A 24,903-nucleotide genomic window follows, 5' to 3' on the forward strand; every position below is an offset into this window, starting at 1 on the left:
ATGGGTCCACGAGTCCTTCTGGGCCCTCTGTCCCTAGCAAAGGCGTTTCTGGAGTGGACAGCAGGAGCGAAGGCGAGAGGGAGGCGCCCTCGGGATCCTTTTATAACCTTGCCCACGTGGCAGGAAATCCATTGTTCTCCTAGGTGCTGGTCACATGACCACCACACCAGGCTGTGTCCTTTCTAGGCCAGGAGCCATGGAGTATCCAGCTGTGTCGTCCTCAGGCAAAGGGCCATTGTGTGCTCCTCAGGTGTCAATTGGCAGCCCTTCAGAGCCACTGTCCCTGCAGCACTGAACAACCGTCCCTCGCAGTAGGTGATTGACATCTACAGCTGTCTCCCAGACAGAAAACACGTAAAATATAAACACGAAGCCCACAGTCTTAACTTTACACACACCGATCATACAAGTACATGCGTGGCCAAGACAGAGTCAGCACCGCATAAGCTTTCATGTGACACCTCACATGGCCTACTGTGCACCGAATTTGGGGCAAACACACACCAGTAGGTGCAACAATGATCTGCATACTCACATGAAAACCCAATAATGTGACAACGCCCCAAACTGAGGGTTGTTCTACCATTAGATATACCAAGCCAGTAACAAAGGCAAACTTTGATCTCCCCACAGTGGCTACCAAGAAGTCCCAACTGCAGCCTTTTTAGGCACTCTAGTGCTTATTTCACCACCAAGATGCTGGACTTCATGACAAGTGGTTACTGAAAACCAATTTCATCCATCCAAGGACACCCTGGGCGTGTCTAGACTACATGGCTCTGTTGATGGAGCCATGTAGGTTAGGCAGGACGACAAAGGGAAATGAAGCAGAGATTTAAATAATCACCGCTTCATTTAAATCAAAACGGCCACTGCGCTGTGCCGATCAGCTGATTGTTGGCACAGCGCGGCAGTCTAGACGGGGGTCTGCCGACCCCAGAACCCTTCGTTGGCACCGTATTAAAAAAGAGTATCGAGTACCAATGAATCACACGGGTGGTTCATACCATTGTGACATCTTTGCATTACACTCTCTGAGGCAAAATGGATACTCAGTGACATTATGCTGTAACCAAACCCAGGGAGAAACACATTTCTCTCCTGGGAGGGAAGGTAGCATTGTGAAATCAGACCAATGAGTGCCCCATTTACAGCAGGGGACGGGACTTGATGACCTCTCGAGGTCCTTCCAGTGCTAGTATTCTATGATTCTGTGGGTACGTCTAGACTACATGCCTCTGTCGCCAGAAGCATGTAGATTAGGCTACCCGACACAGTAAAATGAAGCGGTGATTTAAATAATCGCTGCTTCATTTAAATTTACACGGCTGCCGCGCTGAGTCGACACACAGCTGATCAGCTGTGTGTCGGCTCAGCGCGATAGTCTGGACGCTCCCCTGCCGACATCAAAGGTATTTGTCAACCACCCAGGTATGCCTCATCCCAGGAGGTTTAACTGGGTGGTCGACAAATACCTTTGATGTCGGCACGGGAGTGTCCAGTCTATCGCGCTGAGCCGACACACAGCTGATCAGCTGTTTGTCGACTCAGCGTGGCAGCCATGTAAATTTAAATGAAGCGGGGATTATTTAAATCGCCGCTTCATTTTACTGTGTTGGGTAGCCTAATCTACATGCCTCTGGCGACAGAGGCATGTAGTCTAGACGTACCCTATGACTCTGTATGAACCAGCAGGAGGGAAAAGGAAGAACAGCATGAGGCTGAGGAGAAGACTCTGAGTTCGGGAACGTGTGGGAGCGAAGCAGCCGTCTTGGAATCCATCAGCAGCAGACACAGGGACCAGGGCTCTCGCAAGCTGCGAAAGATGGGTTCTTGGGTTGAGGGAGCGAAGTCTGGGAGTGGAAGATAGTTCCAGGCAGTTTCCTCGCCAAAGACTCCCGCTCGTTAACTTAGGCCTGAGCCATCACAAAGCACGTTTACTTTTGTTTGTTTGTAACCCTCGCTTTGCTCCTTCTCTTTGGCATCTCTTCGCCTACGTCCTTTGGTTAATAATCTTCTTTTATTTTTTCAATTAAACCAGCTCAGTGCTGTGTTTGAAGGGAAGGGCAAAGTCACCCCAGCTGTAATGTGCTTTTGTTTCTCTAGTGGAGCAAACGGACCGGATTTACTGCTCAGAGTGTTCGGAACGGGACACGCCAGGGCGCATTATGGGAATATTCAGGACTGAGGTCTCTTGGCTAATAGTAGCTAAGCCGGGTGGATCCAGAGTATGGCTGTGGTTAGCAGGCTGCTGGAGTCTGCATTCCTGCTTAACACGCAGCGCGTGTTAGGATGCCGGTGGGAGCATCCAGGCAGGGAGCCAAAGCAGCACAGCATTGTAAGGCACTTGGTTCCTGGACATGCCATGACAGATCCCCTTGCTAGTCAGAATTGCACCCCAAAACAAGGCAGATGGTAAGAACATAAGAACATAAGAACGGCCGTACTGGGTCAGACCAAAGGTCCATCTAGCCCAGTAGCCTGTCTGCCGACAGTGGCCAGCACCAGGTGCCCCAAGGGGGTGGACCGAAGACAATGATCAAGCGATTTGTCTCCTGCCATCCTTTTCCAGCCTGTGACAAACAGAGGCCAAGGACACCATTTTATCCCCTGGCTAATAGCCTTTTATGGACCTAACCTCCATGAAATTATCTAGCTTCGCTTTAAACTGTATCATAGTCCTAGCTTTCACAGCCTCCTTTGGCAAGGAGTTCCACAGGTTGACTGCACGCGGTGTGAAGAAGAACTTTCTTTTATTAGTTTTAAACCTGCTACCCATTAACTTCATTTGGTGTCCTCTAGTTCTTTGATTATGGGAACTAATAAATAACTTTTTTTTATTCACTCTCTCCACACCACTCATGATTTTATAGACCTCTATCATATGGTCGAGGTGTACTTGGCCCTGCCTCAGCGCAGGGGACTGGTACAGATGATCTTCCTTCCAACCTTACTTTTCAGTGATCCTATGAACTGTTCATATGAGTATTGACGCAATCGTATTCACAGCCTTTATCCGTGAAAGATCCATTTGTGTTTCATCCGCTTTTTATCTTCCTTGGTGTGATGATGTTGTCCTGATTCTAAACACTGTAACCCGGGGTTCCCCCAGGGTCAAGTGGACTTGTTACAATCCCGTGTGATTTCAGTGGCTCTTGCATACTGTCTCCTGAATATATTGCAGGTTTCACAGTCAGACGCCTTATCTTCGCTGGCAGCATGCCTGAGCAGAATAGAAATCATGGGCTCTGATCTTATCATTCTCCATATTCAGATGATCATTTCTGATCTTATGCCATTAATACACTATTACCGCTGATTTTACATGGCAGGTATTCAGATACTTCTGGACCACAGTATTGTATCCTCAAATAATAGATGCTGACTGGTATTATAATGAGAGTCGGTCCGAACTATTTGGATTTGAAAGACTGTGCAGCGTTACAGGTTCCACTGGATCAGATTTAATGAATACCTCTGCTGTTTTATGGTCACTTTGTAAAGTCCAGAAGCGCTTTGCACAGTGGTTTCTGTGATCTGTCTTGCAAAGGTCCGTGCTTTCTTTCCATTAACTTCTGCCCGTGAACATACTTACGGCAGGGTTTACCGCCAAAGACGGTGGCTTTTCTTTTGCAATCTGAGCACTGTTCTGCGTGCAAGCTAGCGCCGCTAACTGGGCGTCCTGCCCGGAGGACTGCCCCAAACACATGTGAAGCGGGACTGACTAAATTAAGCCCCAAATATTTCAGGACAGGTACTTCTGGGGCAGCTTTTTAAGTTACCCAAAGCTTTTCTCCTGTCATCGCAGTCCCATTTTGTATTGACGTCCAAGGGCATTCCCTTTTGACATATTAGGGATGGTAACAGGCCCATGAGGCACTGTAAAGCCTCTGTCTGGGTATGGGTGGTGCATGACTGCCCCCCCCCCATTGGGGAGGCTAGGCTCCAGTTCCTCCCCATCCACTTGAGTGAGGTCTCATTCCTACCTGACTCCTTCTGCCCCCCTCGCCCACCAGAACTCCAAGCTCTGTTGTACTTAATAGAAGTACTCGGGATCTTTTTCAGAGGGATAAAGCAACATGCCACATTTATTGAACACACATAGAATAATCAATACTTATCCTATGCATATGACACATCACACTCATGCACTCACACACACACAAGCACACTCCATCTTGTTGTTACCAAAAGTTGCTCCCCCTAACTGCACTGGCCAGGTGAGTTAGATGGGGGAGGGGGTGGAGCCGGGCTTCTGCCGATCCGGATCGATGCTCCCATGTTGACAAGACGAAAACCCGGGATCCCTCTGCAAGATGCCTCCTATTTATCCCTCTCATGCAGCCAATTAGTCATCACCTGGCCTTTCTTAATGCTGCTTCAAAGAGACTTCTTCCAAGGGCAGGCACTTGCTGCTTGACTCCAGAGGCGTCTGTCTGTCCAGTCTCCTTAATGAGCTCACTTTGCAGGGATTGTCTTAGATCTGGCTCCCAGACCTTCTCCACCCTTGCAACTGCTGCTGGAGGTGCTCCCCTTTCATTCTCCATTCACACCTTGTTCATCTCATGAGGGCAATCAAGGAAAGGCGAGAGCTCTAAAGACATTTTTTCTTACAAGATCTAGATATCTTAATACAAAGTTATAGGAGAAATGTGACAGAGATTCTATAAGAACACTTAAAGATTGTTCTAAAAGGACAAGATCTTAATACAAAGTATAATATCACAGGGATTTCTCCACATTGCTCCACCCAGGGCCGCATTATGACTTTCGTGGGCTCCCTCCTCCATTAAGAAAAAACATTAACAATTATTTTTGATATAACTTTAATTACTTCAACATTTTATTTTTTTTCTGTTTTAGGCAAAATTTAATAGATTTTCGTGGGCCCTAAAAGTTTTGTTTTTTTCTGATGTGAGAAACAAATTAAAACATTTTCTTCGACCCTAAAAGTTCATTTTTTTCTTCTGATTTTAAAAGAAATTAAAACATTGTCGTGGGCCCCTAAAAGTATCGTGGGCCCTAGGCACTGGGCCTACTGTTCCTAATGGATAAGTCGGCCCTGGCTCCACCCCCTCCGCACACACACTGAGCTTGGCTAAAACATCCCAAGCACCAGCCGTCTGTGTCAGCTGCCCTGATTCCTGGGACACAGGCCAGCCCACTCCAGCTGCACAGGCTGGCCCAACCTCCTAGGCCTCTGGCTGGCCCTGAGCATCAGCTCCACCCTCCGGGCCAGCCTGAGCCTGGCTGCTGGCTGGCCCAAGCCTCCTCTGGACAAGCTGCCCCAGGCTGCCAGCTGGCCTGAGTCACTTATTGAACAAAGAGCCCCTGTTGGCTTCAGGGGAGAGGGGGAATGAGGGTGGGACCTTGGGAAAGAATGGTTGGTACCTGGCTGTCGGCCATGATACGGGGGCTTTTAATTTATTTGTCCATTTGCTTCTACCTTTGTTGGGTAGGTCTGACTTGATGCACGAAATGCAAAACTCTGCACCTTCAATTCCCCTTGTATCTATCCGATCAGCTCAAACTCTTGGTTTCTGTCCACAACGGAAACTAATTCTGCATTCTGAAGTCCAGACACGATCGCCTCAGCTACTCAAGCCACCACGCTCATTTGCATGTCTTATTAAAAACCTTTCCGAGTCTTCGCTTGCTTGGTGAGCACAGTGATAGTGCTGTGAAGTTACTCAGGTTCTGTCGACCGGGGTCAGGAGCTCCGATGGCATGCCCGAGCTAGCTTTCATCTAGTTCCAGCCAAGGTAGCAATCTTCTACCTGCCTCTGCTCCAATCACATCTCTTGACAGCTGGGTAGATGCACCTTCAACATCTTTACTACTGGGTGTATTTTGGCAGGATACAGAGATCTAGCTCCAGGAGCCAGATTGTATCTGTAATGAATCCCAGTTAACTAAACATTGCATCAAGATATTTCAGTGCCACGGTGTGTGCTAGCCAAGTTATACTCCCGAGTTTACCTACATTTCCAGAGTGTTCCCCGGCCCAAGCACACGTGGGTTTCCTGTTTCCCGCATGGCCGGTTGGCTGGGCTGTATTGTTCATTTTATGACTCAAGTGAGAGTCAAGTTTCATTTGTGTGTTGACAGGCGCTGGTCCCCAATCTATTTATATAAACCGGCTGGGGTTACGCTGCCCTCTGCTCCAGTTTTGGTTGTGACACAAGTGATCCGAATGTCCATTTCATAAGCTAGAAGGTTGCAAACATCGTAGAGACCCCCCCGCCCCCTTCGGTTCCCAGTTATATTTAGCGGAAGACGTCAGCGACCATGCGTCTTGCTTTTCCATGTCCGTGTGGCTGGTGCCAGTGACCTCAGGCTTGGACACAACGCTGCTTGGCCGGGCGCTTGGGCCGCGGCTGGCAAGGGCCTCTGCCCCCAGCCCAGGTTGCAAAGAGGGGCTGGGGCATGGGGGGGGGGGCCAAGCAGGGGCAGCAGAGGGTGGGATGGCGCGGAAGCAGGATGTGGGGCGTGGGAGGGCAAGGCTGGGGGACCCAGCCCCCAGCCCCATCACAGCCAGCCCCACCCCCAACCCCCAGCCCCATCACAGCCAGCCCTGCCCCCCAGCCCCATCACAGCCAGCCCCGCCCCCAGCCCCCAGCCCCATCACAGCCAGCCCTGCCCCATCACAGCCAGCCCCGCCCCCAGCCCCCCACCCCATCACAGCCAGCCCCGCCCCCAGCCCCCCCGCCCCATCACAGCCAGCCCCACCCCCAACCCCCAGCCCCATCACAGCCAGCCCCGCCCCCCACCCCCAGCCCAGCCCCCAGCCCCATCACAGCCAGCCCTGCCCCATCACAGCCAGCCCCGCCCCCAGCCCCCCACCCCATCACAGCCAGCCCCGCCCCCCCCAGCCCCCCCCCGCCCCATCACAGCCAGTCCCGCCCCCAGCCCCCCCCCCACCCCATCACAGCCAGTCCCGCCCCCAGCCCCCCGCCCCATCACAGCCAGCCCTGCCCCATCACAGCCAGCCCCGCCCCCAGCCCCCCACCCCATCACAGCCAGCCCCGCCCCCAGCCCCCCACCCCATCACAGCCAGCCCCGCCCCCAGCTCCCCCGCCCCATCACAGCCAGCCCCGCCCCCAGCCCCCCACCCCATCACAGCCAGCCCCGCCCCCCCCCCCCCCCCGCCCCATCACAGCCAGTCCCGCCCCCAGCCCCCCCCGCCCCATCCCAGCCAGCCCCGCCCCCCAGCCCCCCACCCCATCACAGCCAGCCCCGCCCCCGGCCCGGAGCAGCAGCGGCCTGCAGGGGTCAGGCAAGAGACAAGGGCGGGGGGCGGGGCCGAGCGAGTTATCGCCCCGCCTTCCTGGCACGTACGTCAGGAAAAGGTGCGAAAGGGGCGTGTCCAAGTCGCTCTGGCCCCGCCCCTGACATGCGCCACTGGCCAGAGTGCGGAGGGGGCGTGTCCAAGCCGGCCCCGACAGGTGCTATTGGCCAGGGCGCGGAGGGGGCGTGTCCAAGCCGGCCCGGCCCCGCCCCCGCCGGTGTCGCGGAGAAGGCAGCGGGCGCGGGGCGCGCAGAGCGCAGGATGAAGCGGCGCAGCGAGCGCGGGGACGCGCCGTCGCCCGGGCCCCAGGGGGAGGGGCCCCCCCCGCCGCGCGCGGCTGGAGACCCCCCCGCGGCCCTCCCGCGGCCCAGGCGGTAAGTCCCGGCCCTGTGCCCCCCCCCGGGCATCCTCCCCCCCCCCCCCCCCCCCCCCCCCCGGGCCCTGTGCCCCCCCCGGGCCCTGTGCCCCCCCCCCGGGCATCCTCCCCCCCGGGCATCCTCCCCCCCGGGCCCTGTGCCCCCCCCCGGGCATCCTCCCCCCCCCGGGCATCCCCCCCCCCCCCCGGCATCCTCCCCCCCCGGGCATCCCCCCCCGGGCCCTGTGCCCCCCCCGGGCCCCCCCCGGGCATCCTCCCCCCCCCGGCATCCCCCCCCCCGGGCCCTGTGCCCCCCCCCGGGCATCCTCCCCCCCCCCCGGGCATCCTCCCCCCCGGGCCCTGTGCCCCCCCCGGGCATCGTCCCCCCCCGGGCATCCTCCCCCCCCCCCGGGCCTTGTGCCCCCCCCCCGGGCATCCTCCCCCCCCGGGCCCTGTGCCCCCCCCGGGCATCCTCCCCCCCCCCGGGCCCTGTGGCCCCCCCCGAGCATCCTCCCCCCCCTCCTTCCCCCCCGGGCCCCGTGTGCCCCCCCCCCGGGCATCCTCCCCCCCCCCCGGGCCCTGTGCCCCCCCCGGGCATCCTCCCCCCCCCCGGGCCCTGTGCCCCCCGGGCATCCTCCCCCCCCCGGGCCCTGTGCCCCCCCCGAGCATCCTCCCCCCCCTCCTTCCCCCCCCCCGGGCCCTGTGCCCCCCGGGCATCCTCCCCCCCCCGGGCCCTGTGCCCCCCGGGCATCCTCCCCCCCCGGGCCCTGTGCCCCCCCCCGAGCATCCTCCCCCCCCTCCTCCCCCCCCGGGCCCTGTGCCCCCCCCGGGCATCCTCCCCCCCCGGGCCCTGTGCCCCCCCTGAGCATCCTCCCCCCCCGGGCCCTGTGCCCCCCCCCGGGCATCCTCCCCCCCCGGGCCCTGTGCCCCCCCCCCCGAGCATCCTCCCCCCCCTCCCCCCCCCCCCCGGGCCCTGTGCCCCCCGGGCATCCTCCCCCCCCGGGCCCTGTGCCCCCCCCGAGCATCCTCCCCCCCCGGGCCCTGTGCCCCCCAGGGCATCCTCCCCCCCCGGGCCCTGTGCCCCCCCCCGAGCATCCTCCCCCTCTCTCCTTCCCCCCCCGGGCCCTCCCCCCCGGGCCCTGCCCCCCCCGGGCATCCTCCCCCCCCGGGCCCTGTGCCCCCCGGGCATCCTCCCCCCCCGGGCCCTGTGCCCCCCCCGAGCATCCTCCCCCCCCCTCCCCCCGGGCCCTGTGCCCCCCCCGGGCATCCTCCCCCCCCGGGCCCTGTGCCCCCCCCGGGCATCCTCCCCCCCCGGGCCCTGTGCCCCCCCCGAGCATCCTCCCCCCCCGGGCCCTGTGCCCCCCGGGCATCCTCCCCCCCCCCGGGCCCTGTGCCCCCCCCCCCCGAGCATCCTCCCCCCCCCTTCTTCCCCCCCGGGCCCTGTGCCCCCCCCGGGCATCCTCCCCCCCCGGGCCCTGTGCCCCCCCCGAGCATCCTCCCCCCCCCTCCTTCCCCCCCGGGCATCCTCCCCCCCCGGGCCCTGTGCCCCCCCCCGGGCATCCTCCCCCCCCCCCCGGGCCCTGTGCCCCCCCCGGGCCCTGTGCCCCCCCCCCGGGCATCCTCCCCCCCCCGGGCATCCTCCCCCCCCCGGGCCCTGTGCCCCCCCCGGGCATCCTCCCCCCCCCCCCGGGCCCTGTGCCCCCCCCGGGCATCCTCCCCCCCCGGGCCCTGTGCCCCCCCCGGGCATCCCCCCCCCCGGGCATCCTCCCCCCCCCGGGCCCTGTGCCCCCCCCGGGCATCCTCCCCCCCCCCCCGGGCATCCTCCCCCCCCCCGGGCATCCTCCCCCCCCGGGCCCTGTGCCCCCCCCGGGCATCCTCCCCCCCCCCGGCCCCCCTCCCCCCCCCGGGCCCTGTGCCCCCCCCGGGCATCCTCCCCCCCCCCGGGCCCTGTGCCCCCCCCGGGCCCTGTGCCCCCCCCCGGGCCCTGTGCCCCCCCCAGGCATCCTCCCCCCCCCCGGGCCCTGTGCCCCCCCGCGGGCATCCTCCCCCCCCCGGGCCCTGTGCCCCCCCCGGGCATCCTCCCCCCCCCGGGCCCTGTGCCCCCCCCGGGCATCCTCCCCCCCCCCGGGCCCTATGCCCCCCGGGCATCCTCCCCCCCCCCGGGCCCTGTGCCCCCCCCCGGGCATCCTCCCCCCCCCGGGCCCTGTGCCCCCCCCCCGGGCATCCCCCCCCCCCGGGCCCTGTGCCCCCCCCCCCCGGGCATCCCCCCCCCCGGGCATCCCCCCCCCCCGGGCCCTGTGCCCCCCCCCGGGCATCCTCCCCCCCCCCGGGCCCTGTCCCCCTCCTCCCCCCCCCCCCGGGCCCTGTGCCCCCCCCCGCCCCCCCCCCCCGGGCATCCTCTCCCCCCCGGGCCCTGTGCCCCCCCCCGGGCATCCTCCCCCCCCGGGCCCTGTGCCCCCCCCCCGGGCATCCTCCCCCCCCGGGCCCTGGGCCCCCCCCCGGGCATCCTCTCCCCCCCGGGCCCTGGCCCCCCCCGGGCATCCTCCCCCCCGGGCCGTGTGCCCCCCCCGACATCCTCCCCCTCTGCTTGTGCCCTGTGCCCCCCCGGGCATCCTCCCCCCCCGCTCAGGCCCTGTGCCCCCCCCGGGCATCCTCGCCCCCCCCCTCCGGGTCCTGTGCGTGTGCCCCCCCCACCTGGCATCCTCCCTGGGCCCTGTCTGCCTTCCCCCCCCCCCGGGCCCTGTGTGTCCCCCCCCCGCCATTCCCTCTGGGCCCTGTGTGGCCCCCCCAGCATTTCCCTCCCCCGCCCCAGGCCCTGTGCGTGCGCCCCCCTACCTCTGGCATCCCCTCCCCCACCCTGGGCCCTGTGCAGGATGCGCTCCCCCCCCCCGCCTTGCTGGCAGCCACCTCCATGCACCAGTCTCTGTGTGGGGTCCCCCCCACCCTGGCATCCCTTCCCGGGCCCTGTATGCCCCCCTCTTCTCCCCCGTCTTTGCTGGCAGCCATCTCCATGGCCTGGGCCCTGTGCAGGCGCCCCCGTCCGCATCCCTTCCCTGCCCTGGGCTCTGTGTGCCCTTCCCCAGCAGCCCCACCCATGCCTCTGGCTGTCTCTCCCCCGCCCTGGGCGCTGTGCCTCTGGAGGAAGGGGAAGGCTCCCTGCTGCGCCTCCCTAGATTTCTCCTGTTTCCTGCCCATGAGGGGGGGGGGGGTGATGCCCAGAGACTGCTTGTTCCCCAGCCTGCTGTGCCCCCCAAGGGGGCTGTGTGTGGGGAGGGGAGCGAGGAGCAATACTGAGTACTCCAGGTCACCACCTCCCCAGCATCAGCTACTGCCGCCCTTGCCTGCCCCTCGCCCAGCCCAGCTGGAGAAAGTGACCTGCCTCTCCCCAGCCGCCTGGGGGGGGGGCGGGAAGCAATGCCAGCTGGTCTGCACGTGCGAGTCAGTTTCCCCATGCGGGTGCAGGCGGGGAGCACAGGGGCTGAAGAGCAATGCCCTGTCCGTCTAGGGACCGTCTGGTAGGCACCTGTTCCCCTTGTCCTGAGTTTTCACACATGCTGTCCGGTCACGCTGGGGTGCAGGAGGGCTGGGGAGCCCAAAGGGGCCAGAGGCAAAGGCGGGGGGGGGGGCTGCACCCATGGGCATGGCGGGGGGAGGGGCAAAATACAAATTTGCCCAGGGTGCCATTTCCTCTCAGCCTGGCCCTGACTGTAGCTGCCTCTGCTGGTGTTCAGGGGTTTGCTTCATGCTCTATCTGCCTGGTTTGAAAGCTTGGCTTGCGGTGTGTACCCCCAAGTCCATTCTGCTACGTTACAGTGGCCATGCTGGGTCAGAGCAAAGGTCCATCTAGCCCGGCATCCTGTCAGCCGACTGTGGCCAATGCTAGAAACCCCAGAGGGAGTGAACAGAGCAGGGCTTCGTCCAGTGATTCCTCCCGTCGCCCATTTCCAGCCCCAGACAAGTAGAGGCTGGGGACCCCATTCCTACCCATCCTGGCTAATAGCCATTGATGGACCTAACCTCCAGGAATGTATCTAGCTCTTTTTTGAACCCTGTTAAAGTCCTGGTCTTCACCACATCCTCTGGCAAGGAGTTCCACAGGTTGACTGTGTGTCGCATGAACGCAGCTAAGCTGTTTCAATGGGGGCACAGTGCTCGGAGGAGCCCCGCAGAGCTGAAAGCATGCCGCCCAACCCCCAATAATAGCCAGTTGCTGATTTGATGCTGTCTATGACATTCTGAGCATACTGGGTACTTCTACCGGCGACTCTAAGGAAGGATTTAAAACGACTCCGTCCTCCTGAATCCTTGGGTGACCCGATGTGGAAGGGCAGGGTGACGAGATGTCCCGTTTTTAAAGGGACATTCCCGTATGTAGGCTCTCCTGCGGGTCTCCTGACACGTCCTTTAAAACGGGCCAGTTGTCCTGTGTTTTCTGCCTCCCTGCCCTGCCCTGCTCGGTACCAATGGGACCTGCTGCTGGCTGGATCCCTCCTTGCTAGCCACCTCCCCATCACTGGGGTGATCCAGTGGCTGAAGGGGGGGGGGGAGAAGCTGCAGCAAGTGGGACCAGGCTGGTGCATCAGCCCCCATTGCATTCCAGCTCGGGAGGGGGGACGGAGAGCGATTTCCGGCCTGTTACTGCCCCAAGCACCACAGCAGCCCCCCCACCTCTGGCAGGGGATTAGCACCCTCTTTGCCCACTGACCCCCCCCCCCCTGCCACTTCACACACCATTCTGGGCCCTGTCCCCAGGAGGCACAAGGTTGCTCTGTGCCCTAGGCCCCCTCCCCATGGAGCCACCTCTCTGGCCAGGCTCTGGTGCTGGTCCCTGGTGCGTTGGGGCTGCCCACACTGTAGCTGGGGGACAGGAGGCTGCTGGGTTATGTTGGTGGCCAGTAGCAGCTTGCTGGCATTAGCTGCTTCTCCGCGCTGGGGGGTGGGAAGAGATGCGCTCCACAAAGACCCGGGTCAGGGCATCCTTCCCTGTCCCTTTCTCCCCTGCGTCCAAAAGGCAGCTGCTGGCCGTGTACTGGTGTGAGTCCTGAGTGACATCTGGGGCAGGGTCGTGATCCCACATGCCCCCCTCGGCCCCCCCTTGGCAAGATGCAGTGCCAGGCAGAAGAGACGAGTCCGTCCCATGGGCCCAGCCAGGCACAGAGGATGTGTTGGATAATTGATCATCCCCTCCCTGCTGTGGAAGAGGGTGGGTGGGTGTGTGTGTGTGTGTGTGTGTGTGTGTGTGGGGCAGGGGTGGGTGTGTGTGTGTGTGGGGCAGGGGTGGGTGTGTGTGGGGCAGGGGTGTGTGGGTCATGTAAACCCGAAAGCCTTAAATATAAGGAGGTGATGCGCGAGAAATCCCGTGACACGGTATTTCTTTTGGAATGGAGGTTCAGTCAGCTTCAGGGGAGTGATCGCTTGCACTGCACAGGTCGGATTGATTGCCATCGAAGGCAGCTGACTGTGAGTAATCACACGGAAATACGGGCTCATGAGAGAGCTCCTGGCTTCTGCTTTCACAATCCTCCCTGGTATTCATCTGATCGGTGCTTCCTTGCCTCTTCCCTCCCATGGACTAGCAATGCCATCTTGTTTTTTCCACATCCCTCACCCACTCCTTTAATAATTGCTTCCGCTCCGCCTCCTTCCCGCCCCTCCTTTAATGATGGCTTCCGCTTTGCATCACTCAGGCGAGGCTGATGGACTCTTAGCCAAGCTGTAGGCGCAGCAGTGCAGTCGGTCTTGCCTACGATGGCTCCTCTTGGTGTCTGAGCAATTCTTACCACGCTTCTGAGCGACCAGCGCATCTGATCTCCTTTCTGGTGCTATGCTGCCGTTGTTGGTTTGATTCGTAGTCGCCAAGACGTGCTCGGCACTCCACAAACACATGCAGTACAGCAGCTGCTCCAGGGCTTTGCTCTAAGGACTGGGCCAAACTAGGCCAGGGAAAAGGAATGAGCTTGATTGACAGGACTCTAAAAGTGCGGGGGGGAGGGGGGAGAGAGGGTGGGAGGCGAGGCGAGTAGAGATCATAAGAATGATTATACTAGATGAACCAAACAGCGAATCATCAAGCGATCCCTCCCCTTCGCCCATTTCCAGCCTCTGACAAACAGCCTAGGGGCACCATTCCTACCCATCCTGGCATTGGTAGCCCTAACCTCCGTGAGTGTCTCTAGTTCTTTTTTGAATCCCGTTAAAATTCCTGGTCTTCACAACACCCTGTGGCAAGGAGTTCCACAGGTTGACTGCACTGTGTGAAGAAAAACTTCCTTTTGTTTGTTTTAAACCTGTTACCTGTGACATCTCAAGTCAGGCGGTTTGTGGCGTTGAAGCTCTGGGAAGGAGGGGGAGCCGCAGGGAGGCAGCGCGACTCAGCCTGTTAATGGCACTCTGGGCGTGATAGGAGGAAGGAGGAGTAAGTGCGGGGCTCCAGTGCCCTGGTGTGTGGGGCATAGGGGGAGTGCCAGGGCCGCAGGTGGAACCCTGATGGATGGCATGCAGCCTGTAGGCCACAGGCGACCCACCACTGGTCTAGACTGATTATGAATGTCTCCATTTCTTCTGTAAAAACTCTTCCTCCATCCATAGCGTTTACCCCACGTCTGCCTCTGTGCCTGCCTTGTGTCTCCTGCCACTGTCCCTTTCTTCCTCCGTGTCTCCTTTCCGCACTGGCGCAAACCCACGCTGTCGTGCTTCCTGGAAAATCGGCCCTCCGTTTTAGCCAGACAGTGAATTTTTACCCTTGTTTGTTGTGCCATGGCCTCCATGGGCGTAACTCCATGGACTTTTCTAGCTTCCCTCAACCGCCGGCTGTGGCCGGGTGTACTCTAGCAGCGAGCCCTCTCCCCCGCTTTCCATAACGCTCCCAGAGCTGGGGTGTTAACAGGGCGCTGGGCTGGAGTGAAAAACCCTCCGGCAGCCTCAGAGAGATTCAGCCAGTCTCCATGGAGAGCAGCAGTAGAGCCAGGCTGATTTGGCAAAGAGCTTGTTTGCTTTCCCATGAGCATCCTGTCGTGCTGCTGCAATGCCTGGACCTGCTCGTGCAGCACCCTCAGAGGCTGGGATGGCCTCCAGAAAGGGCCGTGTTTCCTGGGCAGGCCGGGCGTGCTGCTTGGAATGCCCGTTCATGCGGGACTGGGGGTGGCATGGGAAGTCCTGGTGCCTGACTCAACGGTTGCATCATGATCCAGCGTCAAGTGCTTGCGAGCTGCCGCCTGCCCTCAGGGGCGGCGTGACCCTTCCCTCCCAAAGCGGGACTGTGGAAAGTCTCCTGGCGTTCTGAGCGCGTGCATCCTCTCCGGGGTGTTCGCGCATTTCAGCGGCAGCGGCGCGAACCAGACGGATAAACGGGGGCCTGCAGTACAGGGGGCTGCATGCGCAGGCTGACGGCGTGGGCAGAAAACTGCCATGAACTCTACCTGGGGTCGTAATGGCTGCAGGCTCCCGCCGTGTTCAAACACTCTCTGAAGACGGCCACTGCTTCTCCAAGGGGCCAGCCATGCCCGGGGCGGCTTGTGCGTCGCTGGGGCTTTTGCAAAAGCCTCTTTCAAATCCGTCGGCACCTCTGGCTGGGAGGGGGGCAGAGATTCCTCTCCAGCCTGGCCCGGGGCAGGAAACGGGAGCAGAAGAGTGTCTGGCCAGCACTTTGCGGCCTTTTGGTAGCATGCAGGTGGGTGGCTGCTTAAGAACAGGTCCTGGCTTGAGGGCCCCGTGGAAAGTGGGGACCCAGCGTGCCAGCTTGGAATGGTAAGAGACCGTCGTGGCCCTGCAAAGATCACAGGCTAACAAGATAAACCAGCACAGGTGCTATCTTTGAGTGGCTGGGGCCCTGATCTGCCCCAGACAATGCCCCCCCCCCGCCGCCTCCTCTTGCCCCAAACCCCACCCTGTCTCTTCCCAGCCCATTCCACCCTCCTCTCCAAGTGTCCCCTGCCCTCACTCCTCCCCCTTCCCCGAGGGAGAGGGAGGAGCTGATTGGCAGGCGCACCAGCGGAGAGAGGAGCTGATTGGAGGGCAGCTTCCTGTGGCTGCTGAGCACCCACTTTTTTTCCCCCCCCCAAGGGCGCATCCACCCTGCAGCCCCTCTGAAGCTGGGGCCTATCCAGGCAGGCTGTGTTGAGCCACCTTGGACGGGGGTGGGGATGGAAGGGGGAAGTGAAGCAGACAGTGTCAGCTTGGGCGAGTCATGACGTCCGTGTGTCCTGTTTCTAGCACAGGCCTCCTCTTCCTAGGAGGGTGGAGTGGTTTGTGTGGTTGTTTTTGCTTAACAACTGTTGGGTCCTTTTTTTGGGGGGGGGAGGATATTTTTTCTGAAACCATCTGGCAACTCTACTCATCCCCAGCCCCACTCCACAGCTTGCACCCCCAATCAGAGCCCTCTCCACATCCTGCACCACACCCACCCTTCCGCCTCAACCCCCAGCCTCCTAATTTTTGCCCCACCCCAGAGCCTTGGATCCCCCAATATCTAGAAGCCCCAGGCTCCCCGAAGAGTTAATTTGGCCCTGGATGTCAATTCCCAGCCTATCTGTGGTCGTGTTTGCTATGGAGCTGTCAGGGCCCTTGATATCAACTGGAGGTGTCACCTGTTAAGCTTTCTAACAAGCCCCTTCCTGGTTTCTCCTCGGCTGCCCCTCAAATGTGGGAGGAGGCCTCCCCCAAACATCCGTCAAGTAACCTCCCTCATCTCCTTCACCTCACTCCTCATAATAGAGGCCTGCAAAAACTTGACTCCTGGTGGGCCCTTGGTGTGTTAATAATATAGGGAGATATACCCATCTCATAGAGAGCTGGAAGAGGTCATCGAGTCTAGTCCCTGCCCTCATGGCAGGACCAAGTACCATCCCTGACAGATTTACCCCGGATTGCTAAATAGCCCCGTCAAGCCCAGGGTTGTGAGTTCAATCCTTAGCAGGCCAATGCTCAAGCCACTGAGCTATCCTGTATCTGAGAGAATTCCTAACAGTTGTGACTGTTCCCTGTTGCCAAAGTTGTCATGCTGTTTCCTTGTACTCTCGAGTGGGTCGGTGCCCGTCTTTTGGTCTCTGTGAATTGTAGGGCTGGAGGGGACAGGCATTTATACACAGCATCCGGGCATGGCCTGTTTTGAATAACCTCCAGGGGTAGGGATTCTAAACCTTCCCTCAGATGCCTGGTCTAGTGCTTCGCTGTCCTTGCCGTCAGGTTGCCAGAGGGTTTCAACAAAAATACCGGACACACTTGACATGACATCACAATCGACATTCTGTCTTATTTAGAAAATACCGGACGTTTCGATTTTCTCATTTCTATTTTCTCCATTTGTGTCTGAACAGAAAGCTCAAATACTGGACTGTCTGGTTCAAAACCGGACACCTGGCCACCCTACTTGTCGTTAGAAAGGACCTTGCATGTTTTGACTCCTACGAGCAGCCATTATCCATATTTTGGCTTAAAGTGTTGAATGGAAGGCTTGTGGGATGGGGACCAGATTTTTTTTTTTTAATCACCCGGTGTGAGTTAAATGTTCCTGACTGGGCCATCAACTTGAACAGATAATATGTCAGTGTGGCTAGATGAGACAGAAATATCCCATTGCCTCTGTATAAATCCATGGTATGCCCGTATCTTCAACACTGAGCAAATTTGATTGCCTCATCTAAAAAAAAAAAAAAATGAATGAGGAAAAGGTACAGAAAAGAGCAGTATGGGACATCTTCCATATGAGGAGTGATCAATAAGAGTGGGAATTTTCAGCTTGGAAAAGAGACTAAGAAGTGAGGGATATGATTGAGATCTATAAAATGTTCACTGGGGTGGAGGTAGTACATACAGAAAGATTATTTACTCCTTCTCCTAAAAGACAACTAAGGGTCACCCAATGAAATTGATTGGCAGCAGGCTTCAACCAAAGGGAAGTATTTCTTCAGATAATGCAGTGGTCCCCAATGCTGTGTCCGCAGGAACCATGGAGCCTGCCAGGGCATTTATGTGCGCCCGTCTCGTGACCAGGGCCGGTCCGAGCCATTCTTGCGCCCCGGGCACCCGGCGCACATGTGGCCGGCACCCGGCGCACATGTGGCCCCCGCCCTGGGTGCCCAACAGCCCCGAAAAGTTGGGGACCACTGAGCTAATGTACAGCCAGACTGTTGGACTCTGCCACAAGATGTTGTGCTGTCCGAGACTATTACAGGGTTCCCAAAGGAACTAGATACATTCATGGAGGATAGGTCCATCAGTGGCTATTAGGAATGGTGTCTCTGGCCTCAGTTTGCCAGAAGCTGGGAGTGGGTGATGGGATGGATCACTTGATTGCTTGTTTTGTTCATTCTCTTCAAAGCATTTGGCATTGGCGACTGTTGGAAGGCAGGATACTGCGCTAGATGGACTTTTGGTCTGACCCAGTATAGCCATGCTTTTGTTGTTGTTAGTACTGGTACATAATAATATTCATAACTTTTCATGCATGTAAGTATAGAAGCAGGATAATCACACTCAACAAATGACACCTTACGTGACACACTTTGCAGAACTATTAACTATGGTTTGTAACCTATCCTTTAAAACCGCTTCTGTACCCAATGACTGGAAGATAGCTCATGTAACACCAATATTTAAAAAGGACTCTAGAAGTGATCCCGGGAATTACAGACCAGTAAGTCTAACATCTGTACCGGGCAAATTAGTTGAAACGATAGTAAAGAATAAAATTTTCAGACACGTAAAAGAACATAATTTGTTGGGCAAAAGTCAACATGGTTTCTGCAAAGGGAAATCACATCTTGCTAATCTATTAGAGTTCTTTGAAGGGGGTGTGACAGGCCGGGTCTGGGCACAGCTGAGGGCATCCGCTCAAGGCGAATTGCTCAAATGCGGGGCTCTCTACAGCCCCCAGACTGGAGACCTTCCCAAATAGGCCACAAACCGGTCCCACAGAGCGCTTCAGCTTCCTGCCTAGCCAGCCAGAAGCCTCACGAGCAAAAACCCCTCTGACACTCCAGCAATATCCGTGCCCCAGATGGCCCCGGGCCTCATACACAGGTGGGGGGTCTTAGAGCCCAATCTCATCTACCCTGAACAAGTTCTGTCTGGTTCCAAGAAACCAGCCACAGATCCCAGGTCAATATACAGTCTGGACCTTACCCACAAGATCACGCTGAGCCAATCCTTTAGAATCTAACAAGGTTTGTTATTAAAAGAAAGAAAAGCATGAGAGTAAGGTTGTTAAAGTATCATACATTACATGCATCGAATCTCCCAGTTCTTGATGCAGGCTTGCAGCAGAGATGTTATAACTGCTGGTTTAAAAGTCTTTGGTGTACACCCTATGTCAGGATGGGTCCACAGTTCTTTCTGGCTCCTCGATCCCTGCACTCTAGCCTCTGGGATGAAGAGCTGAGTACGAAGATGGAGTCGGCCACGTGGCATATTTATATCCCCTCCTGGCTTCTTCCAAGCTGAAGAGTCACATGGCCAGTGGCCAGCTGTGTCTTTGGCCTCCAGGGGTCCATTGTTCCCTGGAGCTTTGCTCATTAGCATGTCCATGGGCAAACATTCCCAGCCCATTGCTCTGCCTCAGACAGAGAATCTTTCAGCATCAACACAGAGTCCATATTTATAACTTCACGCGCAGACATTATACAGGTATATGAATAGCATATAAAGAATCTGTAGACCATAAGCTTTCATTTGACACCTCACATGACCCCCTTTGTATCAATTTTTGGGGCAAACACCCCTCAGGAGTGTAGTAGTGATCTGGCTACTCCCCTTAAAATCCAGTAACGTGACAGGGGTCAACAAACATCTGGACAAGGGGGATCCAGTAGATATAGCGTACTTAGATTTCCAGAAAGCCTTTGACAAGGTCCCTTACCAAAAGCTCTTACGTAAATTAAGTTGTCATGGGATAAGAGGGAAGGTCCTTTCATGGACTGAGAACTGGTTAAAAGACAGGAAACAAAGGGTAGGAATAAATGGTAAATTTTCAGAATGGAGAGGGGTCACTAGTGGTGTTCCCCAAGGGTCAGTTGTAGGACCAATCCTATTCAACTTATTCATAAATGATCTGGAGAAAGGGGTAAACAGTGAGGTGGCAAAGTTTGCAGACGATACTAAACTGCTCAAGGTAGTTAAGACCAAAGCAGACTGTGAAGAACTTCAAAAAGATCTCACCAAACTGAGTGACTGGGCAACAAAATGGCAAATGAAATTTAACGTGGATAAGTGCAAAGTTATAAACGTTGGGGAAAATAACCCCAACTATACATACAATATCAGCATCATCGTCCTTCATGCCCATTGGTGTATAGAGCAGCAACAAAGGTCCTCCGCTTCTGTCTGTCTCTGGCCAGCCTCTTAAGAGTGCCCCATGCGTAATTCATGCTCTTCATTTCTACTTCAGTGGTCCAGCGCCATGTTGTCTTGGGTCGTCCTTGTTTCCGCTTCCCTTCAGGGGTCCAGTGCACAGCAGTCTTTGTGATGGAGCTTCCATCTCGCTTGAGCACGTGCCCAATCCATCTCCAGCATCTTTTCATAATGATGGTGGCCATGTCCTCTTGTTGACACCGTGCAAGCAGGTCCTGATTTGAAATTATTCTTGGCCAAAAAATATGGAGAATAGTGGCTGCAAGTTCTGAACAATTCAGCATTGAGATTATCGTGTCCTGGAGCTTTACCATTCTTTAGGATCTTATTGCCATGCTAATTTCTTCCATTTTTGGTGGAGCAGTATTTGTGTCAAGTCTATTTCCTCTTCTAGACTATCGGCTGCTTCTTCTGGTGGTGGCCTGTTTAGAACTTCCTGAAAATATTCTGCCCAATGAACCTCTTGTTCCCTCTGTTGTAAGTAGATTTCCTTGTTTGACCATGACAGGGACACTTGTACTGGCATGATATTTACCACAAACAAGCGTGGTGATTTTAAAAACCTTTCCATTCCAGCAAACGCTTCTCTGTTCCTTTCTTCAGGATGTTAGCTACTCCCTCATGGTGGTGGTCCTCATCCCTTCCAGAAAAAAGGACTGTTTCACCAGTACTAGTCTTTATTCTTCCTGATCCAATCCATCTACTCTCACTGATACCAAGAATATGTAGTCTGTAGCGTCTCATTTCATTTGTAATCTGTGCAAGCTTACCCGTTTCATAATGGTACGTACATTCCAGAACCCAATTCTGGTCTTAATCTTGGCACTCCCAGGACTTCCATCTTTATGTAAATAGCTTCATTTCTGCTTTCATCACTGGCAGTCCTACAAGTCACTGTAAGTCATACAATATGATGGGGGGGGGGGGCAGCTAATTTAGCTACAGCTAATCAGGAAAGAGATCTTGGAGTCATCGTGGATAGTTCTCTGAAGACGTCCACACAGCTTGCAGCGGCAGTCAAAAAAGCAAACAGGATGTGAGGAGTAATTAAAAAAGGGATAGAGAATAAGATGGAGAATATGTTATTGCTCTTATATAAATCCATGGTACGCCCACATCTTGAATACTGCGTACAGATGTGGTCTCATCTCAAAAAAGATATACTGGCATTCGAAAAAGTTCAGAGAAGGACAACTAAAGTGATGAGGGGTTTGGAATGGGTCCCATATGAGGAGAGATTAAAGAGACTGGGACTTTTCAGCTTGGAAAAGAGGAGACTGAGGGGGGATATGATAGAGGTCTACACAATCATGAGTGGTGTAGAGAAAGTGAATAAGAAAAATTTATTTATTTGTTCCCATAATACAAGAACTAGGGGCCGCCAAATGAAATTAATAGGCAGAAGGTTTAAAACAAATAAAAGGATGTTCTTTTTCACACAGCACACAGTCAACCTGTGGAACTCCTTGCCTGAGGAGGTTGTGAAGGCTAGGACTGTAACAGGGTTTAAAAGAGAACTTGATACATTCATGGAGGTTAAGTCCATTAATGGCTATTAGCCAGGATGTGTAAGGAATGCTGTTCCTAGCCTCTGTTTGTCAGAGGGTGGAGATGGATGGCAGGAGAGAGATCACTTGATCATTACCTGTTCGGTTCACTCCCTCTGGGGCACCTGGCATTGGCCACTGTGGGCAGACAGGACACTGGGCTGGATGGGCCTTTGGTCTGACCCAGTCTGGCTGTTTTTATGTAAAAGCGGCGAGGAGTCTTGTGGCACCTTATAGACTAACTGAAGTGTAGGAGCATAAGCTTTCGTGGGCAAAGACCCACTTCGTCAGATGCATGTAGTGGAAATTTCCAGAGGCAGGTATAAATATGCAGGCCAGGATCAGGCTGGAGATGACGAGGTGGATCCAATCAGGTAAGATGAGGCCACTTCTAGCAGCTGATCTGGAGGTGTGAATTCCAAGAGAGCAGAAGCTGCTTTTGTAGTTAGCGAGCCATTCACAGTCTTTGTTTAATCCAGAGTTGATTGTGTCAAACTTGAAGATGAACTGTAGCTCAGCAGTTTCTCTTTGAAGTCTGGTCCTGAAGTTTTTTTGCTGCAGGATGGCTACCTTTAGATCTGCAATTGTGTGTCCAGGAAGATTGAAGTGTTCCCCTACAGGTTTTTGTATGTTGCCATTCCTAATATCAGATTTGTGTCCATTGATTCTTTTACGTAGGGATTGTCCTGTTTGGCCGATGTATATAGCAGTGGGGCATTGCTGGCACATGATGGCATATATTACGTTGGTAGATGTGCAGGAGAACGTACCAGTGACAGTATGGCTGATCTGGCTAGGTCCTGTGATGGTGTTGCTGGTGTATATATGTGGGCAGAGTTGGCACCGAGGTTTGTTGCATGGATTGGTTCCTGAGTTCGAGTTATTATGGTGCGGTGTGTAGTTGCTGGTGAGAATATGCTTCAGGGTGGCGGGTTGTCTGTGGGCAAGGACCGGCCTACCTCCCAAGGCCTGTGAAAGCGAGGGATCATTGTCCATGGTGGATTGTAGATCACTAATGATGCGTTGGAGAGGTTTTAGCTGTGGACTGTAGGTGATGGCCAGTGGTGTTCTGTTGGTTTCTTTCTTGGGCTTGTCCCGTAGCAGGAGGCTTCTGGGTACACGTCTGGCTCTGTCAATCTTTCTCCTCATTTCCTCGTGTGGGTATCGCAGTTTACAGAATGCTTGTTGAAGATCTTGTAGGTGTAGGTCTCTGTCTGAGGGGTTGGAGCATATGCGGTTGTACCTCAGTGTTTGGCTGTAAACAATGGATCATGTGGTGTGTCCGGAATGGAAGCTGGAGGCATGCAGGTAAGTATAGCGGTCGGTAGGTTTTCAGTATAGGGTGGTATTGATGTGACCGTCACTTATTTGTACCGTGGTGTCCAGGAAATGGACCTCCCGTGTAGATTGGTCCATGCTGAGGTTGATGGTGGGGTGGAAGCTGTTGAAATCATGGTGAAATTCTTCCAGAGTCTCCTTCCCATGGGTCCAGATGATGAAGATGTCATCGATGTAGCGTAGGTAGAGAAGGGGTGTAAGTGGACGAGAGCTGAGGAAGCGTTGTTCCAGGTCAGCCATAAAAATGTTGGCGTATTGTGGGGCCATGCGGGTGCCCATAGCAGTGCCACTGGTCTGGAGGTATATGTTGTCACCAAATCTGAAATAGTTGTGTGTGAGGATAAATTCACAGAGTTCAGCCACCAGTTGTGCTGTGGCACCATCAGGGATACTGTTCCTGACAGCTTGTACTCCATCTGCATGTGGGATGTTTGTGTATAGAGCCTCTATATCCATGGTGGCTGGGATGGTGTTTTCTGGAAGATCACCTATGCATTGTAGTTTTCTCAGGAAATCCGTAGTGTCATGGAGGTAACTGGGCCACCCCCACTAACATGATACGGGAGGCCCACTGAAAGCATTTTGGGATAATGCTAACGTCCCAAGCAAGCCTGACGGCCGTCCCTACAAACATACCTTGGAAACAGTAGGCCTCGTGGCGCCGTTTTAGAACGCTGCATTGCATAGATGCTGGCTTGTCCCCGTTGGAAGGTGTGACTATGGACCACACTGTCCGCGTCTGCTTTGCTCATTTACCAGTGACACCTCGGACTTATGTTCAGCTGCTCCTGAAGCTATTGAAGTTCACTAATCGGGACTTACTCATTGCCTCATGAAAAGAGACGCTATTAAGAGTCCATGCTAGGAATACTGAAGTCCTTTGCCTTGTGCATAGGCTGCCTTCTGTAAATTTGAGTGCTCCAGCTAATAAATGCTCCTCTTGAAAGACCCGAGGATCATTTTCCCGGCGTCACCTAGAGGACAAAAGCCAGGTTAATTGGAGTCTCTGCAGGCGGCCATGTTGCTGTACAGCACAACCGTTACCCTAGCAACTGGTGAGCTCGGAGAGGTCTCCAGCGCCCGATGGGCAAGTGACTTCTCTTCAAATAGCTTTTGCAAGAATCTGAACATTCCCACCTCTGCGAAGCTCTAGGCCTCTTTTTCATTCATGGCCCTAAGCTAAAGACTTGGCCCAACTATTCTTATCCCCCTCTCCCCCGCGTCCTATGAAACCTTCAACTAAAGTCTTAAGTATTGTTTTCTTCTAGTGTGTATGAACGGGGCTTATTTGCCTTTCAGGAGTCGGTCGTCCCGGTTATTCAGCACACTAGTCCTGCATCTCCTCGTTATTTACGTCTCCGTACCATTCCTTGTGCGTCTCTTTCCTGCGCTGCTGAACAAGTTTGTCTTTCTCAATATCTGTAAGTATTCCTCCCCCGGACTTGTGTGGCTGAGAAATTGTGTGCGGAAGCCCTCGTGTGCTTCTTTCTCAATGACCAAAGAGCAAACATGCACGATGTTGGACTCATTTCAACGCTACGGAGGAAAGTACATCAAAGCGCTGAGACTGAAAGTGCTTCTTTGGGGGATCCTGGCTAATTTCAAGAGATTGCTGGGATGTGAACTAAAACCTTGAAGCCGCATGGGGGTGAGGGGTAGGTTGGCAACCCTTCTGCGGGGTAACAAGTTTGGCGGGATGAGAAATGCATTGGAGTTGATAACTGTGTGTCTTCAGGTGAAGGTGGGTGCTGGAAGATCCATAAGTGGCCCGACCTACCGGATAGCATTCCATCTATAACTCCTGGGGGAATTCTGCACCAAAACGTTTAAACATTCTGTGCACGCGGTTTTAAAATTCTGAGTATTTTATTGGGCAACATCATACAATATAATCACACCCGTTTCAATTACTTTAGTGATGGTAAGATTAGTTCAGACTAAGGGCTTTAGTCCGAACTAACGCGTCCTGGCGCGCACTTCCTGGTTTGAATCAGCTGTGATTCGAACTAGCGCGCCGGCAAGATCATGTT

General features: G+C 55.9%; 1 protein-coding gene across 1 annotated transcript in view; it reads left to right on the forward strand.

The window, feature by feature from the left end:
• The first annotated feature begins 7,495 nt into the window (after positions 1-7,495).
• ABHD12B (abhydrolase domain containing 12B) overlaps positions 7,496-24,903 on the forward strand; it is a 36,673-nt gene continuing 19,265 nt past the window's right edge. Inside the window, exons 1-2 of the mRNA XM_075926181.2 lie at positions 7,496-7,662; positions 24,173-24,294. Coding sequence (XP_075782296.2) covers positions 7,550-7,662; positions 24,173-24,294 — 235 coding nt within the window. The 5' untranslated portion in view covers positions 7,496-7,549. The remainder of the gene's footprint in view (positions 7,663-24,172; positions 24,295-24,903) is intronic.

This window comes from Pelodiscus sinensis, chromosome 5, assembly GCF_052426305.1.
Source record: "Pelodiscus sinensis isolate ZL-2025 chromosome 5, ASM5242630v1, whole genome shotgun sequence".
Lineage (NCBI taxonomy): Eukaryota > Metazoa > Chordata > Testudines > Trionychidae > Pelodiscus > Pelodiscus sinensis.